General features: G+C 40.3%; 2 protein-coding genes across 3 annotated transcripts in view; one reads left to right on the top strand and one right to left on the bottom strand.

The window, feature by feature from the left end:
* Positions 1 to 784: 784 nt before the first annotated feature.
* LOC137160378 (poly(U)-specific endoribonuclease-like) lies at positions 785 to 11,071 on the bottom strand. Its single transcript, XM_067558942.1, has 7 exons — positions 10,953 to 11,071; positions 10,278 to 10,377; positions 6,427 to 6,538; positions 4,747 to 4,868; positions 4,546 to 4,658; positions 3,871 to 4,024; positions 785 to 1,364 (listed from the first exon to the last, which is right to left on the bottom strand). The coding sequence occupies exons 1-7, from the start codon at positions 11,069 to 11,071 to the stop codon at positions 1,101 to 1,103; spliced, it is 984 nt and encodes a 327-aa protein (XP_067415043.1). The 3' UTR covers positions 785 to 1,100.
* A 2,261-nt stretch (positions 11,072 to 13,332) lies between these two features.
* CYB5R3 (cytochrome b5 reductase 3) overlaps positions 13,333 to 21,873 on the top strand; it is a 38,984-nt gene continuing 30,443 nt past the window's right edge. For both annotated transcript variants that reach the window (XM_067559307.1, XM_067559309.1), the window contains exon 1: positions 13,333 to 13,671. In XM_067559307.1, coding sequence (XP_067415408.1) covers positions 13,642 to 13,671 — 30 coding nt within the window. In that variant the 5' untranslated portion in view covers positions 13,333 to 13,641. The remainder of the gene's footprint in view (positions 13,672 to 21,873) is intronic.

Raw genomic sequence — 21,873 nt, 5'->3', positions numbered from 1 at the left:
CTATTTTCTTTATAATGTTAACATTGTTACTACTAACTGTTCATTCCTGGTGCCTCCTAAGAAGTTGCTTCTAGTTAATCTTTAGGTTATTCCTCAGATATCAGAGTTTTCTTGTTCAGTTTCACTTCTACCATTGCCCGGAGGGTCTCTAGAGTTGTTTGTCCTTTCTTTCTTTTCCTGAGTTTCACTATCTGCCAAGAGATTTTTCAGCATCTTATTTGTAGTTACTACCCTCAGGAAAATCCTCTGCTGCATCTGAGATTTGGATTACTATCACAGTGACTGGAGTGTATTTTTTCTTTGACTACTGATTTTTGGATTGTTTTTGGAGAATCCATCCTCTGCCACACTCTGCTCTGGTGTTTAGTAAGTTTTGGGGGTTGATGGAAGCAAATTGTTTTGCTATCTCCTCAGAGCTCAGGCTTCAAGCAATCAAGTTATTCCAGCTTCCTGCTAGTCTCCATGAATCAATTTTTTAAAAAATGTGCCCTGTCCTGTAAAAGAGTGATTGGCTACCGTCTGATAAATGCTGCACTGACTTGCATCCCAGGAAGCTCTCCTGTGTCCATAAGGACTGTGCTGGTTGGGAAGGGGAGGGATAATGTTATAATTGTCCAGGTTGCCATTGGTAGAAATCCTTCTCTCAGCCTATAACTGCGGATGGCAACACAAAGTCCAGACATGCAGTATTGTTTTACACTGTCATAACAGACGGCTTTATTCAAAACAAATGCCAAAAGACACACTTATTATGGGATATTCTGGTCTGTATTTTATATGGTTTGATCAGTCTTTCTAGGTGGGCAGTAGTTAATAAATAAACCCCCTACTTCCATTTAAATAGAGCTAGTTTAAAAAATTGTTATCTAGTCAGGAAGTTAAAGTACAGCTTTATGATTTCTGAAGGCACTTCAGTACAATTTCTTTCATCCTTGGCTATGATGATAAAAAGGATTTCAAAGCCAGGACAGGCACTGAACATTTCTTTAAAAGACACATCTTAGGATAAAAATCTTAATACAGAACAAAAGCAAATTATTCCAAACATGACATTTAAAATTATACAAAACTGCAGTTGAACTCAAAAAGAAACTCAGTTTTCAATACAAATCTTCATTGTTGCTGCTAAGGAGGACTGGATACGCTGTTCCAATGTATTTTCCATGGCGATACACAACTATCTGTAGCTCATACTCCTCTATCCGCACCATCTCACGAGTGACCTTTTCCTGAGACTGTAGAAAAATGATTGTATAGAGGGCAAATTCAAATTCGGGGCTGACTCCAATAAAGGTGCTCCCCACAGGCTTTACTAGACCTTTCCAGCTGAATTGTAGGCTCAGAACTTGATCATCTTCATCAGGCTGTAATCAAAAATAAAAGAGCTGAAGAGCCCGAATGCTGAATATATATAGACAGATATATTTTTCACATTCAGGGCTACACTGCAAACATGAATGTGGGAGACTCTACCTCACAGCAGCCATGGTGTTTGTATCAGTAGTGTATATGTGCAACGTGGGAGGTAAACAGAGCTATTATAGGCAGTTACACAGCCTTTGATCTCACATTAAATCTTCTTTATGTTGTTGTTTATGGTTCCAGAACTCAGGAAGCAGTTTTATCTTTCCTAATAGCTAAAACAGTATCCTAAGCCAATCCTGTATTACAGAAGTCAATGGCACTAAATATTTTTGCCAATTTACATTACCTTAAGGTTTTCTATAACACCCATCACTGAAAGAATCCTAGTAGCTAAGGAGTGTGGTCTCCTATTTCATTAGGGAGTAAAATGACAGAACTGGTGCCATGCTCAGAAATATCCTATATTTTGGTAGAAATCCATTTCCATTAAATTATAGCTTGGATTTTCAAAGGAGTCTAAGATGTGAGTCACCCAACTCCCACTGAAATTCAGTGTGAGATGGGTTCCCAACCCTGTTACCTGGGTGTCGAACAGCCCTTACTAGCAGAGTCAAGTGATATCTCTGTGTAGTATCCCTTGCATCAATGTCTAAATCTAAATTATGACCTCCTTTATGGTTGAAAGGTGACATCTATAGGCACAAATGAAAACTGCACCATTGTGAAAACAAAATAAAAAAAAGTACAGTGCTTCTGTAGCTCCTTTCACTCACAGCTCTCAAAATACACTGCTTGCATTTAAGGTGCACTGTTAACTTCAAGTTGATATCTGCTTGATTTTTTAACCTACTACTGTTACAACTAACACCTAAGATCATTATTATTAAGAGAGAGACAATATTTTATCTATTTTCAAAGTGTGTTCTCTCTGTGAATTAGACAGCAGTTTGTATAAGTCATTTTCACTATTTCCTCTATTCAGTCAGTCTCCCCTGTTTGTATAGGCATTTCACTCAGCAATAGGGCAGAGAAAATGATTGTTAACTGTGACAGGGCACCTGCCCCTCACTGGCCGGGAACAGGTTAAGAGGGCTTTAGGAGAGGCTGCACAAGGAGTAGCCAATAGGAAGGGGCTGTGTGGCAACCAATCAAGGTCCAGTCAGCCAGTATATAAGGGAGCTGCAGAGCAGAGCAAGGACAGTGCCTCCTAGGAGCTTGAAGGGGAATGATTGTCAGCATCTTTGACACAGCAGTGGCTGGCTATTGGGATTCAGCAGAGCCAAAGGCCCTGAAGCAACAGTGGAGATGGTACTGGGGCTGTGGTGAAGTGCCTGAGGGAAATCGATGGAGGAGTTGTGCGGGAGGTACAGCAGAAGGCTGCCGTGGAAGTTGCCACACACATAGGGTCCCTGGGCTGGGACCCAGAGTAGTGGGTGAGCCTGGGTCCCCTTTGTACCCCTGATTGCCAGAACTGGGACTGCAGAATCCCCTGAGGAGCACGGATTGGGACTCAATCCGAGGGCTGAGTCATGAGAAGGTGGGTTTGATGGAGACAGGACTGAGGATGAGATGCTGTGGAGAGGGGGCATCTGTCTGGCTGAGAGCTGATTCCCCAGATAGCCAGCAGGAGGCACCAAGGGAGTGAGATGGACTGTGTTACATAAGACAAAAGAATTGGTAGGGATTCTCCAGAGCTAAAACTATTTTTAATTCACATTGTTTGACACTCGGCAGATTAACTTGTTGGTGTTCCTTTAATTAAGCCTCAACAACACTGAGTTAGGTATTATTGGCATTATGTTACATATAGGGACACTACAGTAAAGAATGTTTAAATGCCTCATCCAAAGCCAACTGAAGTCAATGAGACTCTTCCAATTACTTCAATGAGTGTTGAATCAGACCCTAACTCCCAAGATCTCAGAGCCAGAGAGTAACAGGAAACCCCAGTCCCATTCTTTAACCCTGATACAACACATCATGTAAACTACAGAATTATGCCGCTTTTCTGGTCAGACTCATCTGAACCCGTTATCCTAAAAGAGTTCTTCAGCTCCCAGAGTTGAGCCCTTTGAAATGTAGTGCATTGGGCCTTAGCACAAAGGCAGCCAAAGGTGCAGGGTTCTCTCCAATGTCCTTGTAAAGGCAGGGGTATTTCCAAGGGATTTCTGTGGTTGAAGACACTCTCAACATCTTTCGATATCATGCCCTCTTTCTTGGGTCCAGCATGGTAAAGTCAATGGAGACTCTAGCCACAAGAGGTAGTGGGGGGGGGGGGGGGGGGGGGAGGGAAAGGTAACCCAAGAGAATTTTAGGGTTCAGCAGGGAATTAAAAATGAGGTGAGCATTGAGCTCAAACAGCTCAGCAAACAATTTTTAAAAATCTTTCCTCCCCTCCCCGCCCCCAGCCCAACACCATGATGCTCTGGACTCTTTACCAGAGTAGATCTACTTACCTTATCTATAAATTGTACACATACAGACAATCCCAACTCTCTCTCTTACCCTGCTTTTTTGACTCCTGGCAACATAGCCTTTGTAGTCAATCTCTTTATGCTTTTCCTGAAGATAAAATTGTACCCAGTTATGCAAACCCAGAATCTCTCTTCCATGTTTTGTTTCTCCGACAAACACATGTTCAAATCCACAGGAATCAGGCCTACAATAAAACCAGCATAAAAAAAATAGCTTAAAAAATTAAATTTGCTGGATGCAAAAGGCCAGAAAACTAACATAATTGGCACTTGCTGAGATTTATCCATGGACATTTCCTGTTATGAACATTTTTTCTTTTGTAGAAATAAAGACGTCATGAAATCTAAGTTGCTATTTGTTGTGAAAGAAACAACTACCAGTAAAAAAACAAATGGACCAGAATATTTGTCTTTGCCATTATACACAGAAATTTATTTATAAATTGCATTTGCCCCTCAATGCATGTGTTTGCATAGAAAAGGATTGTATAACTAACCATTCAGTCTACGAAAAATAAAATTGTTCTTTGACAAACCACAACCATCTTTTACAAAAACAGTGGGACATTAAAAATTACTTTCACCCATGTAGTGCCAATTAATAACCTTTTCCATTTTCTGTGGTTATGTCTGTGTGACATACAGATTTATTTCTTATAGCCTATTAAATCTGATTACTACTAGGATCCATATTAATCATACGTACCCCTTTCCTGTTTCCCTGCTGTATAGCTGAAACCAGATGCTATAAAGCTGAGACTTGAAATCATTAAGACTTGGTTTTGACCAATTTTTTGTAACTAAATATTGATGAGTAAGCTGGAGGATTGAAAACAAGGAAATATAATTAGTTTAATTCACAATTAACTGTGGTAAGTGATAAAGCATGAAAAGCTGCTGTACTCACTTTCATTATTTTTGTTTCTAAGATAGCATCAAGAAAACGATTGTTTTCAGCCTTTTCTTCTGGGGTCACAACTTCTGCTACACCAGTTGATGTCTCATAGTTGTCCAATAGGGAAACAAAAGCTGCAGAAAAAATACCATTCAGCATGGCACCAGTTATAGATGTTCAACAGTGTGTAGACCAACATCATCTTTGTAGATTGGCCTTTAGATGGCAACATAATCACAAAAAAAGTCAATTCTGGTATTCTGCTTAGTATATCTATACATATACTGGCGATACATAACAGTGCTTTGGTGAAGTTCCATTAATTCCTATGGCATTGCATCTTTGCTCTGATCAAGCCCTCCGCCGCTGGGGAGGTGGACTAGGGGAGGGAATTTCCCAGGGACCCAGCGATTTCAAAGGGCCCAGGAGGATGGGAGGATAGATACATATCTGCCTCTCCTCCACACACTCCCTTCCTCCGAGGCACCCACTGCTCAGGCTTTCCACCCCTCTCCTGAGCCAAGTTTATTTATCATGTGCCATGAAAGTACCGGGTCGGTTGAGGAGGCAGTATCTGTTACTCAGCTTCTGCATTCATTAGTCATCTCTCTGGGGACTCCCAATGGACCAGGAAAGCTAAGTAGCAGATAACGCCTCCTGAGCTGCCCATGAACCTGCATGGCACATAATAAATTAACAAAAACTTCCAGTGGAAGCCCACTCAGACCTCAGTCATCCATTTTTAGGGGGGCCATTGGCTAATCTGCCCTGGGACCTAGAATTGCTGTCAGTGGGCCGGGCTCTGATCAAGGTTTTTAGGTCCAGTAGGCATTGCCATTGAACAATATAAAGTTGGTTGATCCCCAAGTGAGCCCAGTCGTGGAGTGGGTGCTAATTCTGACAAAATTAGCTCTGTGTGAAAATACATTCTTGTTCCACAGTATAAGTACTAATGAGAGAAAACATCCTCCATGCAGAAAATACAGTGTGAATCTGAATAGCTGCAAAATGAGAAATAATGTTACAACCAATTAATTAGTTAATGTTTCTAGAAGCACCAAGGAATGAATAAAAAATTGGAATGGCAGTTTCTGGAACTACCATTTAATAAGCATAAAGTCAAATTCTGTTCTGAGTTACATGGCTATGTATATACAGAGAGATTACTGCTATTGCTTTTATTGGAGTTGCCTCACTGGTGTAATAAATAACAGAATACTGCTCAGACTTTTGTTTGAAATAAAGATAAGGTTTGTAGTTGATGCTATATTTTTATACTAGTGTAGCCAACCACCGGAGCAACAAAACTGTAAACAAGTTAAATTTTCAAAGTTGGTGAGTTGGTGATTTACTTCATTCTTGTAAATATATAGAATTCTAGCCAAATCTTACCAAAAATGTGTACATTTGTTTACCAGCATATTTCCTTTGGAGATCAGTGTACTTTCTGAAATAGAGGCCACAGGTAAACTCCAAGACCTTATTGCAAATCTAGGGGAAATAATCTTTCAAATGACATGCCACATGATGACCTTCATCTCCTAATAGTCTGACCGTCCAAGTTACACATAATGCTACATTTTGAGTTTGTTTTAAAAAAATGCAGATTCAGTGTTCCATTTCCAATGTTAACAAAACAATGAGAAGAAGGGATGCACAATTACTGCAGAACAAACCACAGGAAGAGCTTACCTGCAAAAGTTTCTATGCTCTTCAGACGCTCTTCATTTACGTAACGAAACAGAGGTTCAGGTGCATTGTCCCTTGCCATCCCTCTGCCCTGCTGCACAAAGCCTGCTTTGTCCTATGAGAGGTATCGGAACAAAACAATGAAGGATGCACAATGTATTTAAAGGGGATAATCCCTCTCCTAGTAGTAATCAAAACACAGCAAAAAGTTAACTGCTATTAAAACTGTTTTGTTTTCTAATATAATATAGAGATCATTATACAATAAAGCATGGCATCAAGAAGAGAAAAATATTAATTTTTGTCATTGCAAGAGTTTAAAAGGGTCTTATTGCCTCTTTCTCAGGGCTAACAGTGATGGATCATTGGGGCATAGCTATACTGAATAATCAAGCATATCACTGTGTTGTATAAATAATAAGCAATCAAGTGGAGCAATGTGGGTCTGATGCTGCACTCCTGGAACAAATAACTCCTGCTGACTTCAGGGAAATGATGCCTGCATTAGAATTGTGGAATCACTGCCATTCTGAATGGATGCTTTGAGAGTTATCTGTGTTCCTGCTGCCATGCATTATAAAATGCTCTGAAGAGGTTGTGGTTTCACCAGCAATTGTGTTAACTATTTCTTCTCTCTGTATACAGTAGAACCCTGCTAGACAGCACAACTTCACTAATTTGTGTTCTGCCGATCGATGCCCTCATAATTTATACACAAACAGACAGCTATCTCTTCCCACTTTATGGTAAAAAATGTGACCTCAGACTCTCTGTAATGAGGTCTGATACTACAAAGATTTCATTACTTTTACAGAATATATTACAGAATATTTTCTAACAAACTAAGAATTATTGCTAGCTATTGAATGAAGATTCAAGTGAGAAATATGTTATGTGTTGCCTAGAACTAGCACAATGGATTTCTTTAGTAAAACTAATAAGCATTATAATAATAACAAACAATAATAAGCACTAAGGCCCCAATCCAGCAAAGCATTTAATCACATTTATAATTTTAAGCATGTGAATAGTCCTATTGAAATCAACTGGCTTGATTTGCTGTACTGGTTCAGTGATTTCACCTCCTGGTGCTGGAGTGTTTGCCAATTGAAGTCCAGTTTTTACCCTCTTCTTCTTCAGTTAGAGCCCGAGAAGACAGTGGTTGTCCAATTGAAAGATAAGTTGGATACCAATGACATCAAAGGTAGGTTCTATCCTTAGTTTGTGCCTTTTTTTGGATGTGAGGGTATGCTTTTATCAAGATCATGAAAGATCTGCTTGTTGTAGATCAGGCACAGTTCAACATTATTGTGAAGTGGGAAATTTCATCAGCTTTTCATGCAACTCACCATGGAGAATTGCTTTGGGGCCTGATCCTACAGTATTAAAAGCAATAGAATTTTGACATAGGATCAGGGCCTCAGCGACTAAGGGATGTTGCTGGTATGAGAGAAACTGACCTCTACACGGGCAACTATATGCTATCACTGAGGAATATAGAATGCAGAATTCCTCAAGGATATATGGAATCTATGTTGTTCAACATTTTTACTTGGCTTCCTACCTCTTGCTCTAACCATGAGACCAAATTCCCTTTAGATCTGTCCTTTTAACAGTTAGTCATTTAAGCAGTCAAATCTGTGACTATAATTCTGGAATATTTTCCAGAGACCAACTCAAATATAAAGCTATAAATATATGAAAATACAATGAAACTCAAATGAATATCTGATAAAGAAACAGATTTATTAAAGAATAAAATTTCTGGTCAGATTTTCAAAACTAGGAGCTTAAAATCCTTATTTGGATACCTGATTTTCAAGAGTTCTGAGCTCCAAACAGCTCTCACTGACACTGTTGAAAATGAGACAAGTGCCCAAGTGTGGATTTAGGGGGTCTAATTTTGAAGCCAATGGGTGCTCAGTATTTCTTAATTCTGATTTTAATTACATTGGTATAAATCCAGAATAACTCCACTGATTTCAGTGTGCTACTGAAAGCAGAATTTGGCCTTAGATGTGGTAAATGTCTTCATTTACCAAACTGAAAACATATTGCATGCATAAGCAATGTGTTACTACTAGATTTCATTGGCCCACACTGATACATTATGCATTATGCTAATTTCAGGCATCACAAAATATGTTCCTTTCCCCTTTCTTAGAATATTTGATTTACCTGGCATTGAAAAAACTAAAGTACTAACAACTGAATTGGCATTTTCCCACATGGTCTCTGTTAGAGCAGACAGGCATTACATAAAAGGGAGGAATCTGCACCCTCAAATCTTGTTAACTCCATAGGAAGGGTGGGGGGCAGGGAGGGGGAAGCAAAGTAAGGTAAATTGTGCCTTGCCTGTGCAACCCCTTCAAAGTCAGTGGGGTTTCATGCAGGCAGAGTTGAGCATAATTTATATAATTTACAACAGCAACAGTATTCAGAATAATTCCCACAAGAAGTTCTATATTTAAATGCATCAATTTATACTTCTGAGTTCTGATCCAATTTACACATGTGAATTGCAAAACTTTCCTAAAGAATCTTGTTAGAAAAGCAGAACATTTTGATGCAGTAACATTAGATGACTAGTACATTTAATCTATGCATGTTTTTTTCAACAAGAGGCCAACTGTATTTCTAGTCTGCTGTGTTACCAGAGCAAGCAGACATGTCTCTAAATGCTTAAGGCCTACTAAATATTAAGTAAATTACACCTGAGCTGAATGTCTCTCAGAAAAAAGTGATTAACTATTCTTTCTGAAACCCCATAAACAGATTGGGTCTCAGAGCCCTGGCTCCAACTTGAGCCTGAACATCTGTAATTTTTAACCCCACAATTTGATCCCGAGTCAATTTCCGCAGGCTCTGAGACTTGGTGATGTGGGTTTTTTATTACCCTGAGTCCCTCACAAGCATTATCAGCTTAGTGCGTAGCAGGGAAACAATAGAGGTGGTATATTTGGACTTTAGTAAGACTTTTGACACAGTCCAACATGTCATTCTCATAAGCAAATTAGGCAAATATGGTCTAAATGAAATTACTATAAGGTGGATGCACAACTGGTTGAAAGGCCATACTCAAAGAGTAGTCATCAATGATTTGATGTAAAACAGGGAGGACATATCAAGTAGGAGCCCATGGGGGTCTGTCTTAGGTCCAGTACTAGTCAATATTTTTATTAATGACTTGGATGATGGAGTGGAGAGAATGCTTATAAAATTTATAGATGACACCAAGCTGGGAGGGTTGCAAGCACTTTGGAGGAAAGGATGAGAATTCAAAATGATTTGAACAAACTGGAGAACTGGTCTGAGATCAAAAGTCTGTTACCTTTATTGATGACAGTGTGGATTTCCTTGTATTACCCTGAGAAATCTTCAGGACATAATGCATGGCAATTCTGTCATTGAGTGTGATAGGCAGTTTACCTGTTGCAACTGCCATACACTCTTCAATGTTATCAGACCAGTCTATCATGGGAAAAATGTGTTTTACAATGTTTTGATAAATGGGATTAAATATTAGAACACTAGCTAATCTCTAAGGGTGAAATCCTGGCCCAAATGAAGTCAATGGCAAAACTCCCATTGACTTCAACAGACCTAGAGTGAAATCCTGATCCTTTAACAGTGTTCATATTGGTTAGCTCCTAAGGATTAACAGGTGGCCTGTATCCAGCCTGTTTATGGCCTCTCTGCATCACTAACTGTAATGGACCTGTGAACTGAGCCCATTATATATACACACGAACAGTGCACCCCTCCCCACACACAACCCTCGCTGCTCCTACTCCCACTATTTCATATAGATTCATCCTGTCCTCACTCCTCATGCTATTTAGTAGTTAAATTACCTGTAAATCAATTGTATAATCTTTCCCAGGCACAAAGCGGTTAACATCTGCGTCCCATAGCTCATTGAAAAGTTTAGAAAGTTCATGATTTAAGAGCAGCCTGCAAAGAAATTCATAAAAATATCAATGCTTAAAAGAGATACAAATCAATACTACTTTGTCAGAGGCAGCATCCATATTTCTGGTGCCACTTCAGTAGTGTTCTGTGTGCTGTCAGGACATCGGGGGACCTTGCTTCCCTCATGACACTAGAAGTCAGTGCTGCTCTTACATGAGGGACAATGTTAACAGTATTATCTAAAGTACTTTATAAAGAGATAGGAAATGTTCGTTCATTTTGTAAATTTTCAAGGGAAGTTTTCCTTTTTAAAACAATTGAGGTTATTAACTTTTAACAGTAGACTTCAGTTTTATTTTATAATTACTGAAATCTACTAATTAAAAAAATTAAAATAAAGGTGACAACCTTTAATTCAGAAGGATTCTATATACTCATCACAAAAATGCAGCCACCTGTAGGGTGGAATGTAGCAGATGTTTAATAGTCAATAGCAACACTACCCAACAGATTAGAGCAAAAAATGAAGAATTCCATTGTTTTTAATGGTTGGTTTTCTAGGGAAGATCCCTTATTCCATCACATTCCCTATCCCTGCCAATTCTCAACCTTCCAACTCTTTCAACTTCCCATGGCAGGACAGCTTTCTTTTGCTCAGAGGTTGGATGGAACTTCCTTCAGAGTACATCAGTGCTGGTCCTAGATCAGCTAGGCAGATTGCTATGGAGCAATTCATGGTGCCTCTTCCCTTCCAAAAACCAGTGGGCATGATAACACCAGCATAAAACTAGACTAATTCAGGGGCAAATCCGGTCCTGTGTGTTCTGTCTTCCTCCATCATGTAGTGATACTAAGCACTCACTACAAGGTTACCATGTTGGCCCCTCCACACTTTAAAGGATATTTGTCTCACTTAGAAAAAGAATTACATAGCCACCAGCAAGGACCATTCATCAAGAAGGTCTGTAAAGGTGGCATTTTGTTTCTCTTTAGTATTTGTGACGAACCTGCTAGTTGATCACTGGGTTCCTACTTTCCCTCCACCATGGTTGAGGTGGAGAGGACAGGACAGGGCAGGGCATGGTTATCCAGTTCACCCTACAGCCAGCAGAGAGCTCCATAATCCCCAGAATGCAAGAAAAGCAAGTCGCGTGCTGAGGTCAGAGAATCAAGCTCAGATACACCGGAGGGTAGGGATAGAGTGATTTAGACAAATTAGAGGATTGGGCCAAAAGAAATCTGATGTGGTTCAACAAGGACAAATGCAGAGTGCTGCACTTAGGAAGGAAGAATCCCATGCACTGCTACAGACTGGGGACCGACTAGCGAGGCATCAGTTCTGTAGAAAAGGACTTGGGGATTACAGTGGACAAGAAGCTGGATATGAGTCAACAGTGTGCCCTGGTTGCCAAGAAGTCTAAATGCATATTGGGCTGCATTAGTAGGAGCATTGCCAGCAGATCGAGGGAAGTGATTAGTCCCTGCTATTTGACACGGGTGAGGTCACATTTGGAGTACTGTGTCCAGTTTTGGGCCCCCCACTACAGGAAGGATAGGGATAAATTGGAAAGAGTCCAGTAGAGGGCAACAAAAATGATTAGGGAGCTGGAGCACATGACTTATGAGGAGAGGCTGAGGGAACTAGACTTGTTTAGTCTGCAGAAGAGAAGAGTGAGGGAGGATTTGATAGCAGCCTTCAACTACCTGAAGCGGGGTTCCAGGGTGGATGGAGCTAGGCTGTTCTCAATAGTGGCAGATGACAGAACGAGGAGCAATGGTCTCAAGTTGCAGTGGAGAAGGTCTAGGTTGGATATTAGGAAGATCTTTTTCACTAGGAGGGTGGTGAAGCACTGGAATGGGTTACCTAGGGAGATGGTGGAATCTCTATCCTTAGAGGTTTTTAAGCTGAGGCTTGACAAAGCCCTGGGTGGGATGATTTAGTTGGGATTGACCCTGCTTTGAGCAGGAGGTTGGACTAGATGACTTCCTGGGGTCCCTTCCAACCCTAAACTTCTATGATTCAGGAAGGCAACAGAGATGTCATGAGACCAGGAGCAGCAGCTCAAAGATAGCAGCCTGTGGGTTGGCAGAAGACAGAAGCTCAGCAATCAGCCAGAAATATGGGATGTGTAGGCTTAGAGCCAGGCAAACATGCTCTGTTGTTGGCAGAGGAGAGCAGTATCCACAGCAGGTAGATACAGGGCACTAGCCTATAGGCTACTATTCATCCCATTCCTTTGTGGTCCATGGGAAGACCAGGATTGCCTGCATTGCCCACAATGTGCTCGTAACACTTGCAGCTTTGCATTAAGACAATGACTATAATAAAAACTCATGTTTCAGGGCTTCAGCCGGTTTTCTGTGGTGGTCAGGATGGAATCCCCACCCCCTGAGCCGAACATAATTGATTGTATCCTGGGAGGGTTCACCTTCCACTGAAGCATCAGAGATTGGCTACAGCTGGAGATAGGATTTTGGAGAGGGTGGACCAGTGCTCTTGTCGTAACGGGTTAAATTCATCGAATTGTGTGTGTGCCCCGAGTCCATGTTGAGAAAGGAACAAGTAATTGGTTTGTATGTGATGAATGGGAAAGTTCATTGAAGATGGTTCATTATATTTCAAGGTTTTGTAACCATCTGTTCTTATAATTGTTCCTAGTTCTTTTTGTAGGAGATAAGGAGAAGTTGTTGGCCTCGAGAATGCACAAAGAGGTACAAGTTGTAAACCCCTGGGAGAGGAGCTCAGAGGCAGCAAAAACCCTGACCAAAAGGAACCAGTTGAACTTGAAATAGGGGTAACTTGCAAGCACAGCCATTCCTAGGCCCAAATTTGGACGTTTGCAGTTGCTGCAACTTTTATGTGAAGGTCAAGGATAAACTTCTGGCCTGGGGACTTCCCAAGGAGGGACCGACAAAGTGACGTAGGAATACCCATCGTTGGTCTGGCGGACGTGTAGGCTGGAGTGGAGATAAAAGGGCTGTCAGACAAAGCAAAAATTAGAGAGCCTTGTCGTGAGGACCACCAAGCCTCCCCAAGGCGCACACCTGAATCGTGCCTGCAAGAGGGTCTGATCAGCCCTCTGGCCTCTCTCCAGCTCTCGTCGCCTACATTACCGTAGAATAGTCAGGTACCTGAGCTGATAACCCGTTGGGACTTGTCCTGCGGAGGAAAATACTCTAGATGTGAATACGATAGAGGTTCCACCTGGAGGAAAATACCCTAGGTGCGGATACGATAGAGGTCCCACTTGGCTGAAACATTAGAATTCTAAATAGAAAGACCAGGTCATAAAACATCTGTTATCTATGCTGCAGCTGAGTTCATCTCTACAAGTGGTGAGTAGTGAATGTGAATGTAAAACTAGCAATAATTCTACTTGTATTCCAGGAGTGATTGTGACTGTAACAGTTGGAATAACTGCTTTTTGTATGTGTTTTATAATTGTTAGTTGTTTTTTTAGTTCGATATGTGTCTTGACAGTTTGTAACAGAATAAGGGAACAAGATTTGTGGTAGGACAAATTGCTTAAGTTTTTAGTTGTTGTATTAGTAAGTTTGTGTCTAATATTTAATCATTGTAATCAATTTTTGTTGTTTGTAATTATATACAAAGTAAATCAGTAAGAGAAAAGTTTAAGTCAAGTTGTTGTATTAAGTTGTTAAATAAAGACTATAAAGTGGTTACGAATTTGAGTAGTTTGCCAAATTTTTTCAGGAAGTTTGCCAACTTTTTCTAAGTTAGCTTTTTCCAAGCCTCACACTCTGTCTTAAAAGAGAATATACACGAACCGCCTTAGTGCCTTAAAGCACCCTTCAAACCGCTCCCGTAATTTGGGGGGCCTTTTATCCCTGTTAACCTTATCAAAACACGGCACTTAGGCACCTCACCTCTGAGGTGGTAGAGAGAATCCTTTTTCTAGATGTTTGGCCAGAGTGTCTTGTTCACTTGCTCAGTGTCAAACTGATCGCCAGATCTGGGGTCAGGAAGGAATTCTCCTCCAGGTCAGACTGGTGGGGGTCTTGGTTTTTTTTCACTTTTCTCTGCAACATGGAGCATGAATCACTTGCTAGGATCATCTGGGCATGTCTCAAATCCGTTCCATACCATTTCAGGGGCCTCAGACATTGGTGGGACTTTGGTCTTTCCTGTTTTCTGCCTGTGGCACACCACAATTTACCCTCCTGGGGACTGAAATTTTTACTGTCACTCCTGGGGCTCTATATAGGGGTTTTGGGTGAAATTTAATGGCCTGTGATATACAAGAGGGCAGACTAGATGAGCAAATAGTCCCTTCTGGCCTCTATGAAAATCAATGACAGTGTGGAGGGATTTCTATTAGGCTCTTACCTGTATATTCGTGCTGGGCTGCCCCTAGAATCTGGGTTGAGAACTGTTGTTTCGATCTTCATTGTTCTAACTAAAAGCAATTGTGCCTATGGAATTTGCTGATTTTTTTTTCTCTCTGGTTTCCTTAGTAAAGCAATCCTCTTACTCAAAATGTGTGAGTGTTTATGGGAATCCAACATGGACTGAAACTTGTACAGCTTTGTGCTTGGTGCTCATGGTACACAGAACACATTACCATGGGTCAGAGGGGACTGACGTACCACAGAACGCACTACAAGACCCGGTAGTGGGGTCGGTTACAGTATTTTCCCTTTTGTTTTACATTTATAATGACGTTTTGACACTATTTCTTAAGGAACTAGCTTTAGTTTTTGGGTATATTTTCACTTCAGAGTTCACTTGGGCTCTTCCTTATGTGTCATCCCTGACTCCTGACATCCCTGACTCTCCTCCAGTCCATACCCAAGACCCTCTGACCCAAATGTGATGGTGCTTTTAACCTGGGCTAACTGACTCATCTCAGGCTGCAGGCTAAAGCCTGAGTGAGGCTTTCACTCGACCTGGGTACCTGATCATTTTGTAGCGAGGAAGCAGGCAAAACAGCTCAAGTGCTGATGGTCCTCAAATTCCCCCACATGCCCAGAAGGACAGACAAGTTCTCTCACAATTCATTAGGCAAGAATCATACAGCAGCTCAGTTTACTGAAGCACAAAGAACCATGGAATGCATGTACCCCCCCGAAATCCTAGGGACTCACATGGGTGAGCGTAGCATGCGTGAGGACACAGTAACTCAGCTAGACTGTGCAATGTGGCTGCTCACGCCCAGGCTAGGTCCACTTGGCTGCCCAGACCCAAGAGCTGATTGCCCAAGTTAACTCTACAGTGAAGATGGATTCACCCTTAGTAAACACGTGATTGTGACTCATTTCTTTCAACAGTGAAGAAAGCTCAAAAGGTCAGGACAATCTGAAAATATAGCCAGTGGGAACTATCTAGTTTCTATTTTCTAGTCTGCTGTGAATGTTAAAATAGGCTCATATATAATCCCTCTGACTTTACAAAGTAAAACTTTATTTGAGTTAACTATTTGAATTGGCAAATCCAACATTTTAGTTCAGAAAGAAACAATGAGGACTTATGCAAATTTGTACTGGCACAAGAACAAAGTTTAGATAAACATGTCATTGATCACTGAAATCCCCTAATGGCATAGTGGAGAGCAATAAGAATCCTTGTGTCCACAAAGGAGTGACCAAGTCACGTATCTGTGCAGTAAAATGGAGGTTTTCCCTGGTTTCCTGAAACACACCACTCAAACTGGTGACAGTGAAATAAAAGAAAAAACAAACTATCAGAAATCATACGACTTCCCGCCAGGCCCCCACATTCTGCTCCCTCCCAATGCAATCACACTGCTTTGAACCTACACCTGTCTTTTCCCTTCAGAAGCCTTGATTGCCCAATACAAACAAAACCCTGTATTCACCATTCCCACCCATCACAAATAATTCTCTTATCTCCTCCCCACTTAAATAAAAGTGCCAGTTTTAAAAGGAAAAGGGAAGAAAAAGTTACATAAAAACCTTTAACAACTGGAACAAAATATGTTTTGTTTGCTGGATGGATTTCTTCTGGAAGATCAGCTTTTGTATTCAGTTAACAACCCATACTCTATTTGGCATAGAAAACTACAACAGTAGCCTGTAGTGCTGACTGCCAACACAGATGACAACCACACCATTTCCATTTTTTTAAAAACCTTTCGCTTTTTGTGCACACATTTTAGATCCTATTGTGTCTGATCACAATTGCTTGTTTATTAAGGTGCTGGCTTTCAGATAGAATATGCAGATTCTCCAAATAATACGTATGATCTTTGACATTACTTTAAAATATGCAGTGTTGTTTGTGTCGGTCCTAAGATATTAGGGAGATAAGGTGGATGAGGTAACATCTTTTATTGGACCAACTTCGATGGGTGAGAGAGACAAGCTTTTGAGCTGTGTAAGTCGATGAAAGTGGAAGAGAAGAGAATGTCTTTTTGTGCACACACATCTATTTAGTTTTAGATACTTGTAATTCTATTTGGAGCTCTTAAATTAGTTTTAGAATAGACTGCTTGGAAAAAATTGAATTTCCAAATAACATTACACCAAAATACATGGTATAGAAAGCAGATGCTGATTACAAAACCCACAGAAAATGTGCTGTTTAAGTGCAGGAAATTCTGAAACAAAACTACTTGAGGAAATGACAGAATCTTATACGTTTCCATGGAATACAAACTACATAACAGTAAAAATCAACTTCATATCAACTTCATATCTTGTGATAAAGGGAACTTTTCACACACTACTTCCCTGACAGTAACCGTATATGTTGTTTAATACTTTTTAAGCAAAGACATTCCTGTGCACAAACATTAAACTGCAACTAACACAATGGCTTTGGTTATACAGAGGATGTGGAAATGAGGGTTTCCTTGCAATAACGGTCCTGTGGATTCCTCCCTCTATTCTGTATTTCTTCTAGCATTTACATCTATCACACAATCAAGGCCTCTTCTGCAGCCACAGTTCATTTAGCCGCAAAGGCCTTGGACAGAATACACACCAAATCCCATTAAATGCTTCTCTTTCACTACTTGGATAAGCTTGTTGTTGACTGAGACAAGGCATTCCCTGCTCCTGCTGGTCTTAGGGAGTAAAACTCAGTCAAACTTGCACTGAAGTCAAGGGGAATAAGAGCCAAATCCATCACTAATGTTAAGCAGATGGGACAAAGCATCATTATCAGTGCTGACCTAGGCTTTTTCATCAGGGGTGAACTTGGCCTCAGACCTGGAAACTGAACTCCCGTCTCCTTTATTTTTCTCACACACAGTTAAAAATACCACCAAGCACAAGGACCCTGATAATAAATTTCAGAGGTATACCAAAAGTCGCTTTGCACACTTGCTGTGCTCTTGGGCAGATTCTTTTATTATATCACACCATACCAGCAGGTCAAATTAACTCTTTCCTTACTAAAATGACAATTCAGTTGCATGTCAGGGAGCATACTAGAAGCAAAGAGTTATCATGCTGCCGTCATGCTACAATCAATTGATGTCACAGAACTGCCTGTCTCCTGTGTTCCTTCCTAGCTCCTCCCATTGCTGACTTTGCCTTCTCTCTCCCTGCTACCATTCAACTCATGCCCCATTCCAGTGGTGTTGCTCTTGCCCGCCCACACAACCTCCCTCCTCTCTTTCCACAGATCATCCCAATTTACCAAAGATTTCCCCAAAGCCCAGAGATTTAAAAAAAAACAAAAAAAAACCCTGCAAACAAGGTATGAAGAGGTTAAAATGAGGGGTAAATATAGCAATGCAATGGACAACTTTATATACTGAACTCTTGGTTCCCTTTCTTCAAGGGTTCAGAGATTAAAATTATAACTGGGCAGAATCCAAGTCACAATTTCCTTGAGATGCTGTAGTACAAGTGTGGGAGAGAAGGGAACTGTTGAACTTTCACATCTCATTTACATAGAGCTGGTTTGGAAAAAAGCAATATCAATATAAAGCAGATGTTTGGGTCAGGCTTAAAAAAAAGCCACATATTGATGGTTTGGTAGTAAACACTTGTCATGCTTCATATACAATTATCATCATTATAAATCTTTACACATATTTTGTTGTGTCTTCCATTGAGGATCCTAGAGTGTTTTATAAGCATCCGTGAATTGAACCTCACAGCCCCCTTGCGGGGTTTAAGAATCCCCTATGTTCAATTGACAGAAGAGAAAATTTAGCATACAAGTACTTAGATAATAATGCAATGGGAGCTATACAACCCCCAAAATGTGTGTCTGCATTTGAATTTTTAGCTGTGTTTCATTGTGTTAATTAACACATTAACTAACGGGACTATAAAATCTAGTACAGACATGACAATCAAATTTTTTTGCTAGGGTTAAACATGACTAGCAACTAATGTTTGTGTCCTAGAACAAATGTTTGTGTAATGTCTACACTAAAATTTACAATTATGTTAGATAACACGTTAATTTCAGTCCTGTACCTTAGCCACATAAACATTTTTGCCCTTGAAATAACTATACTAAATTTAATACTGTTACCTCTTCTTTGACCCAAGCAACTAGCCAAAGTTGGGGTGTTGAGGGTTAAGATGAGAAATTGATGATTTGAGAAAAATGATTAGGGGCCTGGAGCACACGACTTATGAGGAGAGGCTGAGGGAACTAGGCTTGTTTAGTCTGCAGAAGAAAAGGGGGAGATTTGATAGCAGCCTTTAACTACTAAGGGGTTCCAGGGAGGATGGAACTAGGCTGTTCTCAGTGGTAGTAGATGACAGAACTAGGAGCAATGGTCTCATGTTGCAGTGGGGAAGGTCTAGGTTGGCTATTAAGAAACACTTTTTCACTAGGAAGGTGGTGAAGCACTGGAAATGGGTTACTTGGGAGGTTGTGGAATCTCCATCCTTTAGAGGTTTTAAAGATGCAGCTTGACAAAGTCCTGGCTCGGATGATTTAGTTGGGGTTGGTCCTGCTTTGAGCAGGGGTTGGATTGGATGACCTCCTGAGATCCTTTCCAACCCTAATATTCTATGATGGAGGCAGGTATTTCTTAGATCCAATCCTATTTATTTACAAAGAATATACAAAGCCCTAAATCCCTGAACACTGCAGGAATCCAACAGCAAGAGACAGTTTCTTTGTTCACAGCTCCAAGCCCCTTTCAACCAGCACTCAGCACAAAAAGCTCTCTCTAGGCTTTTCTCATGGCCTTGCCCCCAGTACTTGTTCAGGCTTGTGTCCTTTTCTCCCCTTCTGCTCTAGTGTTTTCTCTTGCTTCTCTGGCCTTTCTGCCTCTCACAGACACACAACAATAGCCAGCAAAACCCCTCCACCCATATGTGGTCTTGCATTTGCCATTGTTTTGGGGAGTTACATGTGCCTGTGTATGGAATGAGGGCTGTTATTGTTTCAGCTATTTGGTTCCATGAAGGAGCTTATCTGTTTCTTACAACTATCTTAATGAAGGGCAATGATTGCACCCAACCCAATACAATACAGTTAGGTAGAAACTCTTAGTTGTCAGAGTCAGTACTGGATTATTGAGTTTGTAGCCTTTTTACGCATAAAGAGTTTCAACAGAAGTTACATGTATGTAAGGACTACAGACTGGGGCCCTTATAGAACAGATCCATGGCTCCACAGACCCATGCACATGCTCTTTCTGAAGGGGACGTGGATTGCAGCATTACAGTGTCAGTCCTGGTTGGCCAGTCCACACAATGCAAATGATAAACTTTACAGAGAATTAACTACAAAGTAAAGAACAGAGACCACCAATAACATTGCTATTATTGATAGTAATTTATTTGGGATAGAACCTCTTATGTTTACAGTAGTTTCTAAACACTGAAGGGTGGTCCCTGCTCTGAAGACGTCAAACTATGGACAAATATAGAGCATTGTTCAGATTACCATCTCCACTGAGAACAGGATTCTCTTCCTTCCATCCAGAGTTCACAGAAGCCTACCAGAGACTTTTACATTTTTTTCCTGTCACTCTGCAGATATCCACACAATCATATTTCTTTACAGTACCTTCCCTATATTCCCCCCATGTTGGGTCAACCTAATTTTTATGGGTCTTTATTTCTCCTTGCTTTCTGGACTCTCTTCCCATCTGTACTCATTTTGTCCATGCATGCTGTCTAGCTTCGTTTCTGCTGCTACCATTAGTTACACTACCTCTGCTAGACTTCACAGACTTTACACATTTGAGCCAAGTGCTATGGTGACAGGGAATCTGCTGTGTGCTGGAGCTGTAAATAAGGATTTAGTAAGGAAATAGTTTGGCAGCATTTATGTAAAAATTCTCTTTCATGTAGGGGAGATGAGTCTCCACTGGAACACCTGCTAGTCACAGGTCTGCTCACATTTTAAAATCACAATGTTTATTGAATTGTAACATGCTGTTTGCACTTTCCTCTTCTGGGGTAATTTTTTTGAATTTTCCAAATTACTCCCACTCCCCCCATCTCCTCCACCCCCGTCCCCACAATATGCTTCATGTTTCTTTACTCAAAAGAGGATGATCAAGAGTGAGCGAACACACACACAGACAGTGGTTAGGGTCACATATTAATTTAAGAAGTATGTTACTGCCAGCAATTCAGAAAATGTCTGCCTAAAATTTCAAAGTCACTTCACATTACACAATAACTTTCTTTGTTCTCTCCTTTCTCCCCTGCCTGTGACCAAAATAATAAAGTAGCATCTGTAAACTTAGAGACTTTCCAGCTTATTTTTGCTGTTACCTTTTTTTTTTCAAACATGACAGATCACATGCATAGATTGTATCTGAAGTTTAGAATAAAGGTGAAAGACAAAACCAAACCTGCCAAGACAGAGATCTCACTTAACAAGTTACATTGTTATTCTGCAGAAAGTGTTTCTGATAATTAAAAAAGTCACAAAAATACCTTAATCATCTGAGGTGTGACAACCTCAAGCACAGACTTTGAAGTCATAATACATTTTAAGATGCAGTCAGTGTTTAGATAAAGTTTCCTTGAAAGAAAATATAATACTCCCCCCTCTAATTTTTAATATGATAGTGTCTGTGGCTGCAACCAGAGATTTGTCCCATATGTTTTTGTTCCCTTCCCTATGATTTCTCCTTTCAAATTCTTGATGAAATCAGCCTCAGTTGCTTGTTACTTTTGTATTTCCATATAAAAAGAGATTAGAACAGTTTCTGCATGCCAACATAGGCTAAATTTTGCATAGGAAATGTGAATTTTGCATGAGTGTTGCTGATTTCAGCAATCTCAAATCTATGTTTCAGTTTTAGTGCAATAAAAGCAATACTGAAATTGTAAGATGCAAACAGAGCTGGTGGGATGTAGCTTCTCAACTGTAAGTTTACTACATTCTAAGTATTTCTAACAGTTGTACATTTAAAACAAAACTCTAATCTTAGAATTGCTGCTATTTTAAAACAAGACATTTGCATGATATTCCATTTGTTTTTGGGTGCAATTCCATTGAATCATATAAATCCTCCTCTTTTCCACCTGTACAAATAGTTTCTGAGCAGGAAACAAGTACTGCTGTAACCAACAGAAACAACCAGTTGTAATGAAATCAACAAAATCAGTGCAACAAAAACT

The sequence above is a fragment of the Emydura macquarii genome, unplaced genomic scaffold (genome assembly GCF_026122565.2).
Source record: "Emydura macquarii macquarii isolate MOO-44397 ecotype Brisbane River unplaced genomic scaffold, CSIRO-AGI_Emac_v2 contig_2205, whole genome shotgun sequence".
Taxonomy (NCBI): Eukaryota; Metazoa; Chordata; order Testudines; family Chelidae; genus Emydura; species Emydura macquarii.
This window is presented reverse-complemented; position numbering and strand designations above follow the sequence as displayed.

Excerpts from the sequence above, each read along its gene's own strand:
- LOC137160378 (XM_067558942.1), bottom strand. The coding sequence starts at position 11,071 with ATGAATTGCTCCATAGCAATCTGCCTAGCTGATCTAGGACCAGCACTG. Across the intron at positions 4,869-6,426 it reads GAGCATAGAAACTTTTGCAG|CTTTTGTTTCCCTATTGGAC; the intron begins GTAAGCTCTTCC and ends TTTTTTCTGCAG. Across the intron at positions 4,025-4,545 it reads AGCAGGGAAACAGGAAAGGG|GCCTGATTCCTGTGGATTTG; the intron begins GTACGTATGATT and ends GTTTTATTGTAG.